This window comes from Passer montanus, unplaced genomic scaffold (assembly GCF_014805655.1).
Source record: "Passer montanus isolate IOZ18808 unplaced genomic scaffold, ASM1480565v1 scaffold25, whole genome shotgun sequence".
Classification (NCBI taxonomy): domain Eukaryota; kingdom Metazoa; phylum Chordata; class Aves; order Passeriformes; family Passeridae; genus Passer; species Passer montanus.
The window spans coordinates 7454910-7472202 of record NW_024367149.1 but is presented as its reverse complement, the minus strand read 5'-3'; the positions used below and the strand labels follow the sequence as shown (position 1 = coordinate 7472202).

The 17293-nt window shown below is 43.2% G+C and overlaps 3 protein-coding genes across 3 annotated transcripts; 2 read left to right on the top strand and 1 right to left on the bottom strand.

Annotated features, from left to right (window-relative positions):
• Nucleotides 1–19: 19 nt before the first annotated feature.
• Nucleotides 20–2399, top strand: MAGOH (mago homolog, exon junction complex subunit). The gene is made up of 5 exons (XM_039711807.1): nt 20–172; nt 259–317; nt 436–546; nt 847–929; nt 1549–2399. Exons 1-5 carry the CDS (start codon nt 85–87, stop codon nt 1646–1648), a joined length of 441 nt encoding a protein of 146 aa, XP_039567741.1. The 5' UTR covers nt 20–84; the 3' UTR covers nt 1649–2399.
• A 74-nt stretch (nt 2400–2473) lies between these two features.
• Nucleotides 2474–8548, top strand: CZIB (CXXC motif containing zinc binding protein). Its single transcript, XM_039711806.1, has 8 exons — nt 2474–2615; nt 2708–2791; nt 2874–2930; nt 3613–3694; nt 4172–4203; nt 4632–4709; nt 7382–7447; nt 8199–8548. Exons 1-8 carry the CDS (start codon nt 2610–2612, stop codon nt 8274–8276), a joined length of 483 nt encoding a protein of 160 aa, XP_039567740.1. The 5' UTR covers nt 2474–2609; the 3' UTR covers nt 8277–8548.
• Nucleotides 8549–9094: 546 nt separating this feature from the next.
• CPT2 (carnitine palmitoyltransferase 2) lies at nt 9095–15917 on the bottom strand. Its single transcript, XM_039711804.1, has 5 exons — nt 15748–15917; nt 14726–14806; nt 14512–14618; nt 11612–12916; nt 9095–10752 (listed from the first exon to the last, which is right to left on the bottom strand). The coding sequence occupies exons 1-5, from the start codon at nt 15867–15869 to the stop codon at nt 10421–10423; spliced, it is 1947 nt and encodes a 648-aa protein (XP_039567738.1). The 5' UTR covers nt 15870–15917; the 3' UTR covers nt 9095–10420.
• Nucleotides 15918–17293: the final 1376 nt, after the last annotated feature.

Sequence of the window (17293 nt, the reverse complement as noted above, 5' to 3'; positions counted from 1 at the left end):
CCGCCAGGCGGCGGCCGCGGCCGCTCCGAGCGAGCAGCGCCGGCTCCGCTTCCTTCTGGTGACGTAGATCCTCTCTGCAGGGCCATGGCGAGCGATTTCTACCTCCGATACTACGTGGGGCACAAGGGGAAATTCGGACACGAGTTCCTCGAGTTCGAATTCCGGCCTGACGGTGAGAGCGGGGCGGGGGGCCGGGGCAGGCGGGCTGCCGGGCCGCGGGGCCCCCGGCGCGGTTTAATGCGCGGCCTCTCCCCACAGGGAAGCTGCGCTACGCCAACAACAGCAACTACAAGAACGATGTGATGATCCGAAAGGAGGTGAGGGCAGCGCGGCTGAGGGCGGCTGTGCCAGCCTGAGGGACTGTGGGTTGGGTGGCATTGCCGGGGCGCTGTGGGCAGGGCTGTATTTATTTCTCTGCCGGAATGTTGTGTCCAGGCTTATGTGCACAAGAGTGTGATGGAAGAGCTGAAGAGAATAATCGACGACAGTGAAATCACGAAAGAAGATGATGCTCTGTGGCCTCCTCCTGACAGAGTGGGCCGACAGGTACAGTGCATGGCGTCTCTTCTAATTGCTCTTTAATTTTCGTATGTTAGGTCCTTGGAAGCATAACTAAACTTTTTTTTCAAGCCAGTATTTTTTCCAGCTCAAAGGGAAAAAAATACTGCTTTAAAACCTGAGTAATGCTTCAATGGTAGTGTAGCTGTGGAAGCTAATATGATCCACAGACCTGCTGCATTTGATATCTTTGTAGTAGAATTTTGTAATGAAAACCATCACAGTACTGAAGTATTTCTGTAACTGGTACCATAAAGCAGTGAGTTCTTATAAGCTTTTATTTTTCAGGAGCTCGAGATAGTAATTGGTGACGAGCACATCTCCTTTACCACGTCAAAAATCGGTTCCCTCATTGATGTAAATCAGTCTAAGTACGTACTCTGCTTTTTATTCTGCCCTTGTTTCTATTTACCAGTCTGTGTTAGAACTTTCTGATTATTTGGTACATGTATTTTATATAATATCAAAGTATGAATCGGCTCCTGGGGGCACCAGTGCTCTGTGTTGCAGCACAATGTGCCAAATGCCTTTAGTCTGTGGCATTACAGGCTGTGTTCCCAAATTCACTGAAAGCAAACCCTGCTGTAGGTGCCCTGTTAAGAGTCTGAGCTGCCATTGGCCTGTTTGTGCCAGTTTCTTTGGGAGAATCAAGATACCTGGATTTCACCTAAGCTGAAAAGACTGACTGTTGTGGGGAAGGGGCGGTGGGGGGTAAAATCCTAAGTGCTGTTGATACTTGTTTTCATGGTAAAAATGCATATTTTGTAAAAACTTGAAAGGTTCACAGTTGGAGTACAGAATATTTAATCAGTCAGTGTAGAATGAAACAAATTGTTAATGTCTAAGATGACATCTAAAAAGTCCCCATATAGGCTTTGGGGTTTTTTTAATACATTAGTTCTGTAGCCTGTTCTTTAAGAGCATCAGTCTAACATTTTTAAAAATATTTTAATTTTTTTCCCCCTTTCTTCCTTCTGTTGTGAACTGCAGAGATCCAGAGGGCTTGAGAGTATTCTACTACCTGGTCCAAGACCTTAAATGTCTCGTCTTCAGTCTTATTGGACTCCACTTCAAGATTAAGCCAATTTAAATCAGACAAACTGAAGTTTCTGTTGCAATGTTAGCAGTAGGGATGGGAAGGGAGGATCCTGTTCCAGTTCTTCATTGTTTCTGAAAGGTTTTTGTACTTTAGATTATTTTTTTGATTGTTATTTTGTTGTTGTTATAAACTGTCAGTGACTCAATAAAAGGGTAAGATTTGCGTTTTTAATTTTTAAGCTGTGGTGAGAGACTGACTTCTAATACTTCTCTTATAATGGTGCATTCAGAGTGTCACTTCACTTGTATCACCCACACACTACTTCTCTACACGGCAGTGGAAAAAGGAATGAAGCCTGGCTCTGTGAAACGAAACTTTGCCAGTTGTCAAGGCAAACTTTTGTTACTGTCCTGAGCTGTGCATTCTGTTGGCCAGCCAAGGACGACATCTGACTCTGCACAGGTAAATCTTACAGCAGACACACGTCACCTTCGTCCCAGCCCGGGGTTACCCGCTTGCCTCCAGAGCAGAGACAAACAGCAGGCCACCCAGGAGCCATCCCGGATCTTCACTGACCGTCCTGTTCAGCTTCAGAGAAGCTGAAAAGCAAACTAGAATATATTTAGTTTAGTTCTAGGCTAGCAGATCTGTGTGCAGCATTCGTTAAAAGACTTTGAGGGGTCTCCACAGGCCCTGAGGGCGCACCCCATGGCAGTGGTGCCAAACCACGCTTTTGCTTTCTCTTAACACGTCTGCTCTGTAAGAAGACGCTGCGACTTAAAAAAAAAAAAAAAAATTCAAAAAAGTGATTGATTTATGTGTAATGTTGAAAACGGTGTCTCCCGCTCTTCCTCCCCTCCTCACAGGCACCCCCCGCTCCCGCGCGCGGGGCGGTGGCGGCCGCCATCTTGGCTGAGGGCAGACGCGGCCTCGCGCCGGCCCAGCCGGGCAGGGAGCGTGGGGGCGCCATCTTGGCTGAGGGCACGGGGAACAGCCCGGAATCCGTGCGGCCATGGGGGTAGGTGAGAGCCTTGGCCGGAGCCCCGCGGGCCGCGGGGACAGGGGTGAGTCTCGGCCGGGGCTGACGCCGCTCCGCCGCTTGCCTTGCAGAGGATCGGGCTGCAGCTCCGCGCCACGCTGGAGAACATCACCCGGCTGCGGGCCGAGGGCGAGGACTTCCGATGGTACCTCAAGGTGCGGGGCCGGGAGCGGGGCCGGCAGCGGCGCACGTCCCTGATTACTGACAGCTTTCAAACTTGCGATTTGTGTTCTCCAGCTGAAATGTGGGAACTGCGGTGAAGTCTCCGAAAAGTGGCAGTACCTGCGGCTGATGGTGCGTGTGCCCCTCGTAACCCACCTCTGAGCAGAAATGAGAACACAAACCTGCCTCTTACGCATGTATCCGTATCAAGGATATGACAGCTTACCCTCTAGACGAGATCGTTTTTTAATAGCTATATGAATTTAGAAAATTGTAATGTTACATATTAAGATAAATATTTGGAGACTGTTAATTGGCAGGTGCCATTTGAATGGTGACCATTGCTAACAAAGTATTAACATCTGTTTTAAAAACATTTCTGTAAATACATATTTCTCTGTAGCCTATTTCTCTGATGCTGATGGAATCCTTTTGGAGAAGGTTAGGTAAATCAAGATGATTTAAGCATGTTAAATCAGCATTTGGAAGCTGAAAAAGCAGGATAAAATTTGTCAGGGATATTTGCCTGTGCTTAGCAATAATCATCCCTTTTTGTTGCATACAGCTGAATGGTAAGAATGTATTGTTAAGAATTAGTAGAGCGTGCCTATATGGATAAGACACAAATACCCGTTATTGGCTATTTAAAGTCTGGAACAGAGTTTTTCTTCAATAATCGCAGCTTGTTAAATTATTAATCTCTGTAGTTAAAAAAAAAAAAGCTGCCTTGTTGCAGTATTTTTAAGAAGATAAAGGTTGTTGTAAAAACTACCTTACCTTTGGTTAAAAATGTCCCTCTTGTCATGGATTCTAGGACAGTGCTCCCCTGAAAGGCGGCCGAGGGAGCGCCACGATGGTGCAGAAGTGCAAGCTGTGCTCCAGGGAGAACTCCATCGGTACGTGCTCGGACACTGGCCAGGCATCATCCATTTCACAGCTTCTCTTTCAGTCCCCATTTTTGCTTGACACCTTTTGTGTAAAGAGCTTTCACCAGGGATTTCTCCCCTTGTGCACTGGTGCTTGAGTTGCCAACAGGCACATTCTGGACATCCCGTTCAGGGAGACAGCAAAGCCTCCTGGTGAGTCCAGCCTTCTGCATGAACAAAACTCATCTGAATTGTTATTTTACAAAAGCATGCAAATCTTTTGGGCATTGGTATGGAAAAATGGTGCAGTGTAAACTTCTCAGGAGAAGGGAGAAAAATTGAATTCTACTTTTCGAAGAGAAAAGCTGTAGGAAAACCTTGCATTTCTTGCATTTCATTTGCTTTGTATAAGGAAATTGCTATGAAGGAAGATTCTGATGATTGGTTTGTGCTAAATAAAACTGAAGACATAGTGCCACTCACTTGTATACTTTTTTTTTGTTTTAGATATTTTAAGTCAGACAATCAAGCCCTACAATGTAAGTTTGTTTCCTCTTCTATGTAACAAGTGAAAGATAAACAAGCATTAACAGTATTTTGAGTTTTTGCTTTATCACCCTCCTTCAAGAACACCAAAAGCTGGTCTGGTCCCTGGGCAGAAATTGTCTTGTAGACTTCTTTATAGCATCAAGTGTAGAATAATTTGATACATTTCAAAAGCCAACACAGAACTGTACCACTCAAATGAGAGTTGATTATATTATGCCCCTCCAGGTTTCCTTTTGAAGGCTTCCTGGCAGATTAAGAAATTCTAGTTAGTGACCACCTATGAAATGAGCCCTAGGATTCTGCTGTCACCAGGGGCATCAGAGATGACAGTGCTGCCTTTAGAGCAATCCATTCCTAGACTAAGGCTTGTCACTGTCTCTATTAGATGGAAACTAATGGTTTTCTGACTCAATCACAGGCTGAAGACAGCGAGAAATTCAAAACAATTGTGGAGTTTGAATGCCGAGGTCTGGAACCAGTTGACTTTCAACCACAGGTGAGTTCTTATTTGTGATTTCTTTCTGTTTTTAAAAGCACTTCTTCCAGAGTGGTAAAATAAACACTATTTGAAATGGTTCTGGAACATCTTAGACCTTCCCAGATTCCCATCCATCCACAGTTCCTTGTTTTATTTCATTTGACTCAAGAAAAAAACCAAACCAAACCAAACATTTGCCAAGAGCTAACACAAACAACTGGTATTCTCTGTGCCAGTAAAATCCAGAGCTAAGCACACCCTGGAGTCGTACTTAACCTGCCTCACAGGTGACTCACTGTTAATCTGAATTCATCTGAGAGGTCTTCACTGCTCAGGTCATTGCAAAAGAGTCTTTCCCAAAGGAAAAGTGCAGCATTAGACAGAGCACCACTTACCCTTTGATGCGTTACAGAGCTCATGAACACCTCAGTGTCCTTTACAAAACAGATTTTCCTTGGGGTTGACATCGCCAGAGCCAAAGGAGATGAACACTGGCATTTTTCCATTTGCAGCTTGAGCAGACAAAGGTTGAAGATCACTGGCAGTTACAGGCTGGTGCAAAGCACACCTCAAGGTTCAGAGTGAAAGGATTCTTCAGGGCCAGTCTGCAGTGACTCATCTCTTGTGCCTGGTCATGCTCTATGCCACTTAACTCCCTGCTATTTTTAACCTATTATTCCAGTCGGATTAGGTGTAAATAGACTGACAAATATAAACCTGTCTTATCCTTCTCTCAGACTGGGATGCTGTGCTAAGAAACAGCCCAAAAAAGCTGATCCTACAAAGAATTTGATATAAATAGAATCGCTGCTGCAGTGTGCTGGGGGAGGTCTTTATTTAAGTGAAGTCCATCTTTTTGATGAATGGTTATTCCTTTATTCCATAATGGTCATTAGTTTATTCCTGCTTGAAAGCTTTGCAACCAGACTTAGGAGATCTTTATAGCTCTGCATCCTAGCTGTCAATTTTATTTACAGAGCAAATACTTCACAGCTGTAACAAAAGTTTTAATTTAATATTCTGAGTTTGGTGCACTTGACTGGAGAGTACTTGAATCCCTGAAGAGATATTTCAGTGAATTTTTGGATGCCTAAATCAGTAAATGAGAGCTTTCTGATGCTCAAGTGACTTCTGCAGTTCCAAACAATGTTGTCAACTGCTTTATACTTGGCATGATCCTAGCCAGCCTGGCTTCTGCACAACCCTAGACCTCACTTTGATTAGCACTGAACATGGCATGTGGCCATATAATCACTGTATTTTCTCTGTATTTTTTGGTACATGTAATACAACCACACCTGGAGTCAATTTAAAGTGGCTTAATGCTTGCATGTCTTATTTAAATTATAGTAGTTATCAAAAAAAACCCCAACAAACCCAACCACCACCACAAAACATCTGAGTGTTAGAGAGGAGAAAGTATCCTTTGTTTCTCTGATACAAACCCTCATTTTAGACCTAGGACAGAAGTTGCAATTGCAGTCACAGGGCTGGTGAATGGCTCCACGTGGCAAAAGCAGGGCTCCTTTGATTTTTCTGGTGTTTGTTCTATACTCAGTTTTGACCCACAATGCAGATCTTCCTCTCCACCCCAGCCTCCAGTTCCCTTGACGTGGGCTTTTGACATTTACTGAAAGGCCACTGTGCCCTGCAGATCCCTCTCCTGTTGTTAGATTTCTTAGATCTTCCACACTCTGTGGTTTACTTAACTCCCAAGTGCTTAACCTTCCATTGAAATCCCCAAATATTTTAAAGTCTTGTGGTTACTTCGCACATTCTTGCAGCTAAATGTCTGACTATCATTAGTGGGGATTTCTTTATCCAAAATGCAAGTGTAGATCCCTTGCAGAAAACCAGGAAGCTACCTTTGATTTTTAGCCACTTGTTAATAAAATTCTGTAGTTCGAATTGACAGTGTAAGAAACCTTCCTCCATGCTACAGAAGTGGCTGGGATTTTTAAATGTACTTTTAAAATTAGTAAATCTTACTGTACAGCTTGGAAACTGTGAACCCTAAAGTGAGAGAGGTGTTCCTATGGAAGATAAACCACAGCACCTTCCTCGAGCTGTCCTTCCTCCACTCTTTAAAAACAGCAACAGTGAAGGCAGTGAGGAAGTGCCTGTGAAGTGCTTGTTTGGGATTCTAATCTGTTCACTCAGCCAGCTGATCCTCCTTACACATAAAGCTTGCTTGTCACTTGTGTACCTAAATCCAATACAAGCTGCTCCTTCTCTAGAGTGTCTTGGATTCCAGTATTCAAGCCAGAATTATTAGCTTTCTTACACATTTTCAATGACTTTCCTTGCAATGTATTATGAAGCTGTTATGCCTGTGTGGACACTGAACACAAAGCTATTAACAGTAATTGGATGCTGCTACATAAACTTAGAAACTAAGCTTTAACGTTATCTAGAATAATTGGAAATAATTTTTTTTGCTGGGAAAAATAGAGGAGCAGTGTTCCCCCATTTTACTCAGGTTCCTTGGATTGAATTTTCCCAATGCACAAGCAGGGTCCCAACCTTAGGACCCCTAACTAGGAAAGAGCTTGCCCATTCTTTCTGCCTAATTTAAAAGAAATACAATACATTTTTGTGCTGAGCTACCTTCTCTAGATGTTTCAGTGATCATATGTGTTATTTTGTCAGTACAATTTAATTTAAAAACCTTTCTGCAAATGTGTTTGCAGGCAGGGTTTGCTGCTGAAGGCGCAGAATCTGGCACACCTTTCAATGACATCAACTTGTTAGAAAAGGTATGTTGTCTTAGTTTCACTAGCAAAACTACTTACCCAGCTTGTTTTCCCCATGTCACTACTCCAAAATACACACCCTAGACTGGTTTTGCTCTTCCTGTAGTCACAGGAAGGCCACAAATGGAGAGAGAAACTGAATCAAGTATAAACAACTAGCATTACTTACAGTGTCCTTTTAGAAGTATGGATTTGTTAACCTAGCAGCTGACAAAGATTTAAGTCACTCAAGAATTCCAGAGACCAAGAATCTGGAATACTAAATGGCTGTTTAGGAAGATCCCTGCCCACTGTCCTGTGCACAGAGAGGTTAAAAAGTAATATATACACTGTCCTTCAAAGCTCAGGATAATGACACCAGCACTGCAAATCTTCTTGGGTGTGAGCAGGAATCTCAAGGTCACATCTGTTCCCTGGTATCCTACTTGGCAGGGATCTGCTTGTCTGCTTACCCACCTGACCAGGGTATTGTAAATGATAGATAATCCTTTCACCTGCCATGGCTGCTGTTTGTCCACTACAGGCTGGGAACTACATAAGAAAACAAACCCCAGCAATATACATATATAAAAACACTGAGACTGAAGCTCATTTAATTTCAGGTTAGTGATCTTGCTACTCTCACCTGTTAAAATTTAACTTTCTACAGATATCTAAGACCCAAACTTTGAGTAACATTTAGTTCCAGTTTGAATTCCAGTCTGTGTGCATTCTGTTCTCTGTGACTAACACTGTGAAATCTTATTTCCTACAGGACTGGAATGACTATGATGAAAAAACAAAGGAGTCTGTTGGAATCTATGAAGTTACCCATAAATTTGTAAAATGCTGAAGTTCATACTCCTAACAAATTATGACATGGTTATTGATGGAGGAGCTGTAATCATCACATACACAGCTTCCTTGGAGTTACTTTTTTACATGGCCACACTTCAGAAATGGAAACCTAAGTTCACAGAATCATTTAGGTTGGAAATGATCTCCAAGATTGAGTTCAACCTTTGACCAACATCACTGAGTTGTACTTTCTGTCCCCAGCATGCCCTAATAAAATATTTCCCATGGAGCACTTGGAGATGGCCTCAGTACAAACTGAAAATAGTACATATTGACTGAACTGTGCCGTGTCCTTAATGCTGTGGGGTTTGGGAATGACGTGGTTGTGGTGGACTGTGGCTTAGCTAATGCATTGAGTAACTGCTTACACAACTTACAGCCTTAAAGGTTTTCAGAGTTGGTCACCAGGAAGTACCTACATCTGATTGTCTAACATAAGCAAATAAAGTCTTCCCACTCACCACTCCTGTCATGAGGAAATGGCTACAAGCACTAGTAAAGGCACTCTGTTAACTCTTCAAGGGAACAGCTGCACCTTTAAGCAGCTTTCTGCCACTTCAGGTAAAGACTGAGGTGAGTTTCCTGAGAATACTTACTAAGCTTGACTGCTGCTGACATTTACACAGTTACAGTCCTCTGAAAAGCAGGGTATCTTTCCAAGTGTATCATTAAGTAAAGTTCATTTTTGGGTGAAGACAGACTTAGTACCCCTTGGCGAGTGCATTCACCATCTTGCCAGCTGTTCTCATGTATCAAAACAAAACAAAAACACCCCACCAAACAAACCCAAAAAAGAAAATAAAAAAGCCCAGCCAGTCTTTAGTGAATTTTATTCAGACTTTTGGTCTGGTAATTGTTTCCTGATACGCTATTTCCTGCATCTTCCCAAATTATCACCTTCCTTCTTTGTTTAAATGAACAAAAACAATCATGCTACATTTTCAAGTCAGTTTTAAAACACTGCTTTTCAGCTGCAAACTAGAACATTACAAGAGTAAAGCCTTCAGGCTTACAAATGAAAGGCTTTCCCCTGCTAGCACTTTTATTTCATACTTCCAGGACAGGGTATTGCTTACACTTACTGTGCTAAATGAAAAAGACCCTGGGAGAACCTGGAAACTGAGATACCCAAAGGAAGAGCAAAGGGAAGTAGTTTCTGAGCCTCTCAACCTGATCTCTCACGTCCAACCAATATGCTCAGACCTTCCTGTTCTGCTGATACATTTGGTTGTCCATGCCAGTGGGTCATGAGCTGCATCAGTCTTACACAGATCACAGAAGCCAAAACCACTGTGCAATTCAGCTCCACAGAAAGACTTGGCCTCCCAGAAGAAAAAGAGTGGAAATCAAGAGGGTAAAAGGGAGGAATTCAAGATCTACATACCAGACAGAGTGCAGAATGCTTGCAGCAGTTTTCTTTCCAACCTTTTTAAGGAACATGAGCTATTGATAAAGGGTCTCCCCGTGCTGTATGATTTAGATATGGCAATAAAAGAACTTTGTGGTTATTAATAGGCAGCTTTATTAAAATACAGTAGTTTCAGTCAGTTTAACAACCTAGTTGGTGACTGCAGGTTTCTTAAAGCTTCCCACTTCATTTTTTGTGTCTCTAAAAGCTGTTATAGTGGAAAGGCTTCAAGCAGTTGAGGCACAATCAGTTCTGATATAAATTCAAGTTTAAAGAGATAAGTTAGTAAGCAAGCTTACTGCAAGAGTGCAAATGGAACCACTCTTCCATGTTTAAAATTATTGCATGTATTTTTTTTAAAACCAAACAGTTCAAGAGTGGTATCACAGTACTGTAGTCTGTCCAAACATTCATGGAACACAGGTGTTCCAAGTTCATTAACTCAATAAAAATGCCTATTTTAGATTATGTGTTTTAAGAACACATGGATCTGTTACTTCATTTGATGTAGTTAATGTCTGTATTTCCTGAAATGCATTCAAGGTCTGTAATTGATTTCTTTGAAATAGATAGAAATTTCCTAGTGAATTTAACAGTATTCAAGTTCAGTGATGACACATGAACCCAGTTAGGCTGGGCAGTCTCATCCATGTTGAACACTGATTAGTATGTCAGTTAGACATCATCTGCATTTTGTTCTGCAACTGTAAAGTGTTCCAATGTCTTTATGTCTAACTCCCAATTTTCTTACCCTTTAAAACATTAAAGATATCTTCTAGTGACTTGTATATACACTCAAGGTATTCTTTACCATTCCTAGCTGGGTAAGAGGAAACATTACAACCTATCCAGTCATCTTGCACCTGATACCCTACTCCAAAGCCATCAGACACCACGGGGCCAAACCCTCCTAGCTGCACAGCCGGGCTCACCAAGGTGCTGGTGGAAATGATGTTGTGATTGAGGCGAGCGTAGGCTTGGTCTTGATAGAACTCCGGCAGCGCCAGCCCCTTGGATAAGGCCAGGTAGCGCAGGCTGAAGAGGTGCCGGTCAAAGCCCTGGCCTGCAGAAAGAAAGCAGCAGGGGTGAGAGAGGTGCCTGACTTCTGTGGGAAGTAAACTCACCTCAGCCACAAAAGAGGAGGTCTGTAGAACTGGAGTTTATTTTTGTACTGACAGGAAATATTTTTCAGGCTTTTCATGCCCATGTCCTAGGAGAATGGGGCCTGCTTGTTTTACTGCAAGGCTCAGCAGGAGCAGGAGAGTACACAAAAGTGCAGTGTTAACAGATAATTTTAATAATACATCACATTCTTTGATTAACTATTTACCTGAACATAGCCGAGTTGTTTAATGCAGAAAAAGCCTCCCCTACAATTTACAAATCTAAAGAGGAAAAGCATCTTGCACCAACAAAAGAAGGCAAATTTTAGACTCTATGGGATAATATACAACCTTCACTTTTACTGCTGTCAATTTTAATGCTCCTGGGAAGGACAGTTCAAAAGAAAGCATTTACAAAAATGCCAGGAGTAGCAAGGCCAAAAAATGAGTTCAATTTGGAAGTTGTTAAAGTCTTTATCTCCTGCAGAGGTAAGACAGTACCTCCTCAGACTTAAGCCAAAGTTCTTGTTCAACACACACTAAGTAAATCTTCAAATAGTCCCAACTGCTGTAAGGACAAAAACTAAAGTATAAAAATTTCTCAATACATGAAAGGTGCTGTGGGAAGCACAGAGGCACTCCTCTCTATCAAGAAATGAGTGAGAATGAGGCAATGTACTTTAAACTGCAGCTTTCTGCTGATGTTTTTGTCAAGTTTACATTAGATGTCCATCAGCATTAAAATATTGAGTTGTAAATAATTACAGCAACCTTACCAGACATTTTAGTGCAAAAAGTGTTTGATGCATTCCTACTTACCCATAGCAGCCTCTTTCGTCAAGCGGCCGTGGTACTTGGAGCACTCCACTATCAGATTCTGCAGCTCCTCAGTGCTGTGTCTGGAGAGCCCCTTGACAAAGGCTTCAGAGCATTTCTTTGTGTGGACAGAGGCAGGCCGGATGGTCTCTGTGCGGCCGTGCTTGAAAGCTGCAGTGCTGCAGGACTCGTACGTGGCAACAGTCTGGTCGTACTGGCGAAGGAAAGCCATCTGGAAGGCCAGCTGAGCCACAGCATCTGGGCTCACCTTCTTCTGCTTCAGCAGCTCCTTGCCCCCTTCTTGGAACTGAATCATGTTAAGAGACAGTGATTCTACAGTAGCATCAAACTTCTGTTTGGCTTTGGTAATCCCTGCTTTTAAGGCATCGTTCAGCTTAAAGTCAAGTTTCTGCACTGCTCTGGAAGAGTCAACTGAAGCAGGCTGGGACTGGGGGCTGATGGCTGGTGTCGTGGTGCTATCTTTAAAAACCTCATTCTGGAACCTGAGCACAGCCACACCATCTCCCCAGGAATGTTCAAAATTAATCCCTGCAGTGCCATCCTTAGTTATGATAAGACTAAAGGATTTGTCATACCAGCGGTTTGCACCATCTCCATGCAACATAGTGTGGGACAAGTGCACTAAGTCTTTAATGGGAAAATCATCTAAACACAAACAAAACACAGCAGAGTCTACTTTCTGAAGAGCTTCTTCATTGCCATTGTCCAGTAGATTCTTCCTCAGCAATGCCCATGTGTCTCTGTTTTCACTGGTGAGGTAGCCAAGAGGGAAGGCCGGGGCCGGACTGTTGTCACTAAGGATGTATTTCAAGTGTGCATGTATTTCTGAGGGTTTCAGCATGTTTCCATCTCTATCAATAACATCAAACACATAAAAATTTCCATTTCTCAACACTAACAAATGTTTTGCCTTTTCATCTGTATAAAGCTCATCTTTGTCGAGCTTAGGAAGCCGTGTAGAGTTGAAAAGCCTGAAGTACTGAGACATATCTAGGGGGTAAGCATTGACCATGTAGGCACCAAACCAGGAAATTGAGGAAGGCACAAATCGGATAATTTTTTTAAAGATCTCAGTGTCACTTTTTTCTGGATTGAGGTGAAAAACCTCTGGCTCAAGGTAACCAGCCCTGAAGGTCTTCATAAAACGTATGGCAGAAACAGTCATGTTTGTAGCTCGTATGAGCTGATCGTTGTATTCCGATTTCGGATCAGGATTAAAAGACATAAATGGATTAAAATTCAAAAGAACAGGCTCACGTGCTTTTAGGTACATGTCAAACCAGGGACCTGAAAATTGAGAGTTGAGAAAGAGGTCAGAACATAAAAGCATCTTCCTGAGTCAAAAAGAGGGTCATGTAGTCCAACAGTGATCATGAATCACACACACTGAAGTGCCTTTAAACAAGACAAACATATGAAATAATTCACCCAAGGCTTCTCCAAACCCCCATAATGAAAAAGAATACTGTTGGCTAATCACAAAAATACTGGGTTTGGAATAATCCATGTCAAGGGTGTCCATGTCATTAGCAACAAGGGCCAACTCCCTGTTTTCTTTATGGCTCAATGCTAAACCTTAACTCCCAGGACATACAGTGCAGCTCCCCAGCTCTGTTTTGGTGCACACCTTACATGTGGAGTGGTTCATGCCTTTACCTACTCTTACACTATTAATTTCTGCAACTCTCTGTCACTGAGTGCATCTTGCTGAGGTCAGAAGGCTGAACCTTCTACCTGGACTGTAAGAAAGGCAATGGGTAGTGCCAGGGGCTAAGTTACAACTTTAATTACAGGTTCTTACAGGTAAGTAAGTAACACTCCTACAGTTTTAAAAACCACATCTGACATCAACACGTAGCCTTTGAAACCCAGACTTGAAAGTCCAGGGTGGAGAAACTCTACATACTTTCAGAAACCAATTTCAAGTGGAACAGGTCTTTATAAGGCATAAAGAAAAATAACTGAGCAAAAAGCAATACAGACACGCCACCATTCACAAACAAAAAGCAGCATACTGGTTAGCACTGATGAACAGCCTAAAGCCACCACTTAAAACCCAAGATGTTGTTCAAAGCGAATGGAAAGTAAAATACAACAAACCAAAGAGCAGTTTTTGTGAAATAATCTGGTATTCTCTACAGACTGAGTGGCAGCTAACACCTTAACAGGCAGTCTGAACACACAGCAGGGACAGAAGTGCATTCACTGGGCAACATGGAAAATTCTTCTTCCACAGGGATTTGACTATTCCCATCTCTGCTGCTATCTAATACTTTCATGAGCAGACACTTGTACGTGGAAGCAATACCAAAGCAGAATAATCAAAAGCAAGAATAATCTATACACATGCTCTCCCTCTCCTGATTTGTTTCTTTTTATTCTCATTTTCCTATTACTGTCACTCCTTTTCTTTGGCTCTTTAAAAGAATATTGTTTTGCAGTTTTAAGGGTTTTTATGTTCCAACTACTGACCACTTCTGCCTCCAAAACTTAGTTATACTCAGTGATCCCTCCCCTCCCTCAACGATTAGTTTCTTGCTAAATAACATGGAATTATTTGGAAATGATTGCTTCAGTTTCCTTAAGGGAAGTGCTAGATAAGCTCCTCTTTAACCTAAACCCTATAAACTCATGAAAAAATACCATTGTTCCACTCTCTATCCACCCAGAATTTGTGTAGAATAGATGACATTAGATAATGAGCATTCTTCTTTCTCCCAGCCTCTGATATTGCCCAAATACAGCCACAGAGGGTGTTCTCAGCAGGTTATTCCAAGTTTCTGGGCTATTTAAAGTTTCAGCCTACAACACTTATGGCATCATGAGCAATTATGAAGTATGATGATCTACAGACTTGTCCTACACCCAGCAGACCAATGTACCTGTGATGTAACTTGTGTGCTTGTTCTGATTGTCTTGAGCAACCAGTTCCTCATGCAGCTCTCTTCCAATCCCCTTTTCAAAGGCATGAGCAAGTTCTTCAGTTTTCCTACAACAATCAAGAAAAGAGTCAAAATGCTGTCACAAGTCACATTTCTTACGTTAACACTTGGTTTGGAAGCAGAACATGACACTGCAATGTGTGTTTGTCCATACCTGAACTGGTCATCATTTAAAAGTGGTTTCTGGGCATTCAGGTATCTCGTAATTGTATCTTCTAGCTTGGGAACTGGCAGTCTGAAGGAAGTGGAACACAGAGATATGCACTTGGTGAGCAAGGGTGTGAAAGAAGGCTGTGTTTCTTACACATCCATCTCTCTTTTGCCTCCTTTCTTCCATATCCTTCCTTATACTATTATATATATATTACACATACAAAAATGTATATGCTATTATATTATATATAAATTTGGGTAATATTTATGCACATTATTCAAATGCCTCATAAGTTTATTGTGGAATAAGTTAAGCAAGGAACTAGATGGACACCAGTCAGTACACCAATCTCTCTTTTGCCTCCTTTCTTCCATATCCTTCCTTATACTATTATATATACACTACACATACAAAAATATATACACACTATACTGTATATACTATTATGTTATATATAAATTTGGGTAATATGCACGTTATTCAAATGCCTCCTAAGTTTCTTGTGGAATAAGTTAAGTAATAGATGGACACCAGTCAGCACACCATAATATTCTTGGGAAATAAGGCAGAAAACCAAACTGACTGTCTTTTGACAAAGGTACTGCAGTGATGGGAGCTAATCCCTTACAGGAAATACAGGAACCGCTGCTAGGAGAGGCAGCTCTGCAGAAGGAACAGTTCGGTTCCCAGCCCTGTTCGGCTCCCTCCCCTCCCAGCGGGGTGCTGGACATCCCTTTCTCACAAATTTTCTATTCGGTATCTTTGTCAGCTTTCTCTGAGCCGCAGTTTTGTTCCTACAGCACAATCCCGTTACACTCCCGGGGTTACTTTGGGCGCCAAGAGCACGTTTCAGCAGCAGGCTTGCACCCGGTTACACTGACACCCGGCCGCACACAGCGCGCACGGGGCGAGCCGCGCACCGGAGGGCGGACGTTCCCTCTGCCCTCTCCTCACAGCGGACACCCCGGGCCGCCGCCGCCGCGCCCTGCCCGCGGCCCCTCGGAGCGGCGGCCCCGCCGTACCTGGGCAGGCTCTTCTGGTAGTGCATGGTGGGCACGATGCTGCGGTGCAGGAACTCGGCGGCGCCCGCGCCGCTGTAGCCGCGCCGCCCCGGAGCCGCCCTCAGCAGCTGCCGCGCCGCCATGATGGCGTCCGGCCCGCGCCCGGAGCCCCGCCCACAGCCGCGCCCGGAGCCCCGCCCAGAGCCGCGCCCGGAGCCCCGCCCACATCGCACTAAGTCCCGCCCACCGCGCCCGGAGCCCCGCCCGGAGCCCCGGGAGCGCCCGGGAAACGCGAAGCGTTTTCCTGTTATTCCATTCCAAAAGCCAATTGGAAACGTGCTGCTAAGGTAGCACAGTTACCAGGGTGTTGCGGCGGTTCAGCACCAGTCCTCTTACACACTAATAAAACGTTCTGATTCATTAATAACATTTTCTGCAATCCTCTTTTCTTTTTTTGCAATGCACTTCTTTGTTTTATGTTCGCATACAGACTCCAAGTATTTTTTCTTTTATTTCCCCCCACCCCACTTTTTTTTTTCTGTGTGTGTATCCATATCCATATCTGTATCCGTATCCTATCCTTGTCCTACCAACTACACAGGATTGAGATCCTGCCCCAAAAAAGAACAGTTTAATCTCTCCTGAGTTTTTTTTCACTCATACGTGAGCATGCAACAACAAATACTTGATCCTGGTATAAAATGTAATATTGTAAACACACAACCTTGTTGTACTGTGGGGAATATTTTCCATAAAAACACTGAATAATCCCAGAATATACCAAAAACTACAGAAATGCTTTTGTAAGAAAGCACGGCATGTGCATGGTTATGGTGGTGTATTTTTATCAGACACTCACTAGCATAAAAAGCAGCACTGGGACTGAATGCGGACACAGCAAAGGAAAGGAAAGCAATCCCTGTGGCTTAGTCTGATAATCCTCTGAAAGTAAATTGGCCCTACTCTAATCAACATAGTGGTTGGAAGAAAAGTGAAATCATTTCACTTCCAAGATAATAAATGCCCAGTGACAGAAGGTGTCCTTGCATGTTCCAGTCTGTGGCTATTTCCTGTTTGATCGTGTCTCTCATGCTGCTCATTCAGCCTTTTTTTGGCAATGAAAACAAAAAAAACCAAGCCTGCTTTAATTAATGAAGTCCAGTTTCACCTAGCTTGCCCTGCTGTGATAGTCCTGTTCAAAACGTCACCTGCTGTCACCTGCTCTGCCCTTTGGGAAAACTGCCCTGTTCCCTGTGTGACTGCTGGCTTGCAGGGCTGCCTTTCAGGGTTTGGGTGTCCAGACCCCAAACTGGGGAGGCTGAGGAATGCATCTCCTTTCCCCCAGCAGTGTAACTTTGTTTTGAACTGGTCTTGTTTTAGAAATACTACTGCATTCTGTTCTAATTTTCCAGAGCCCCCTAATCTTCTTCCAGGCTCTTAATGATGTAGTTGATAATAGGATTGCTGGTATTAATTTGGAACAATAATGCCAGCTGCTTGCTTGGTGGCTATTGGCAGAGGGGTGACCTTGCGGGTCAGCTAAGCAGAACTGGAAGTGCTTTGATCT

Excerpts from the sequence above, each read along its gene's own strand:
- MAGOH (XM_039711807.1), top strand. The coding sequence starts at position 85 with ATGGCGAGCGATTTCTACCTCCGATACTACGTGGGGCACAAGGGGAAA. Across the intron at positions 318-435 it reads ATGTGATGATCCGAAAGGAG|GCTTATGTGCACAAGAGTGT; the intron begins GTGAGGGCAGCG and ends TGTTGTGTCCAG. Across the intron at positions 547-846 it reads CTGACAGAGTGGGCCGACAG|GAGCTCGAGATAGTAATTGG; the intron begins GTACAGTGCATG and ends TTTATTTTTCAG.
- CZIB (XM_039711806.1), top strand. Across the intron at positions 2,931-3,612 it reads GGCAGTACCTGCGGCTGATG|GACAGTGCTCCCCTGAAAGG; the intron begins GTGCGTGTGCCC and ends CATGGATTCTAG. Across the intron at positions 4,204-4,631 it reads AGACAATCAAGCCCTACAAT|GCTGAAGACAGCGAGAAATT; the intron begins GTAAGTTTGTTT and ends ACTCAATCACAG.
- CPT2 (XM_039711804.1), bottom strand. The coding sequence starts at position 15,869 with ATGGCGGCGCGGCAGCTGCTGAGGGCGGCTCCGGGGCGGCGCGGCTAC. Across the intron at positions 14,807-15,747 it reads TACCAGAAGAGCCTGCCCAG|ACTGCCAGTTCCCAAGCTAG; the intron begins GTACGGCGGGGC and ends CACTTCCTTCAG. Across the intron at positions 12,917-14,511 it reads GCACACAAGTTACATCACAG|GTCCCTGGTTTGACATGTAC; the intron begins GTACATTGGTCT and ends CTCAATTTTCAG.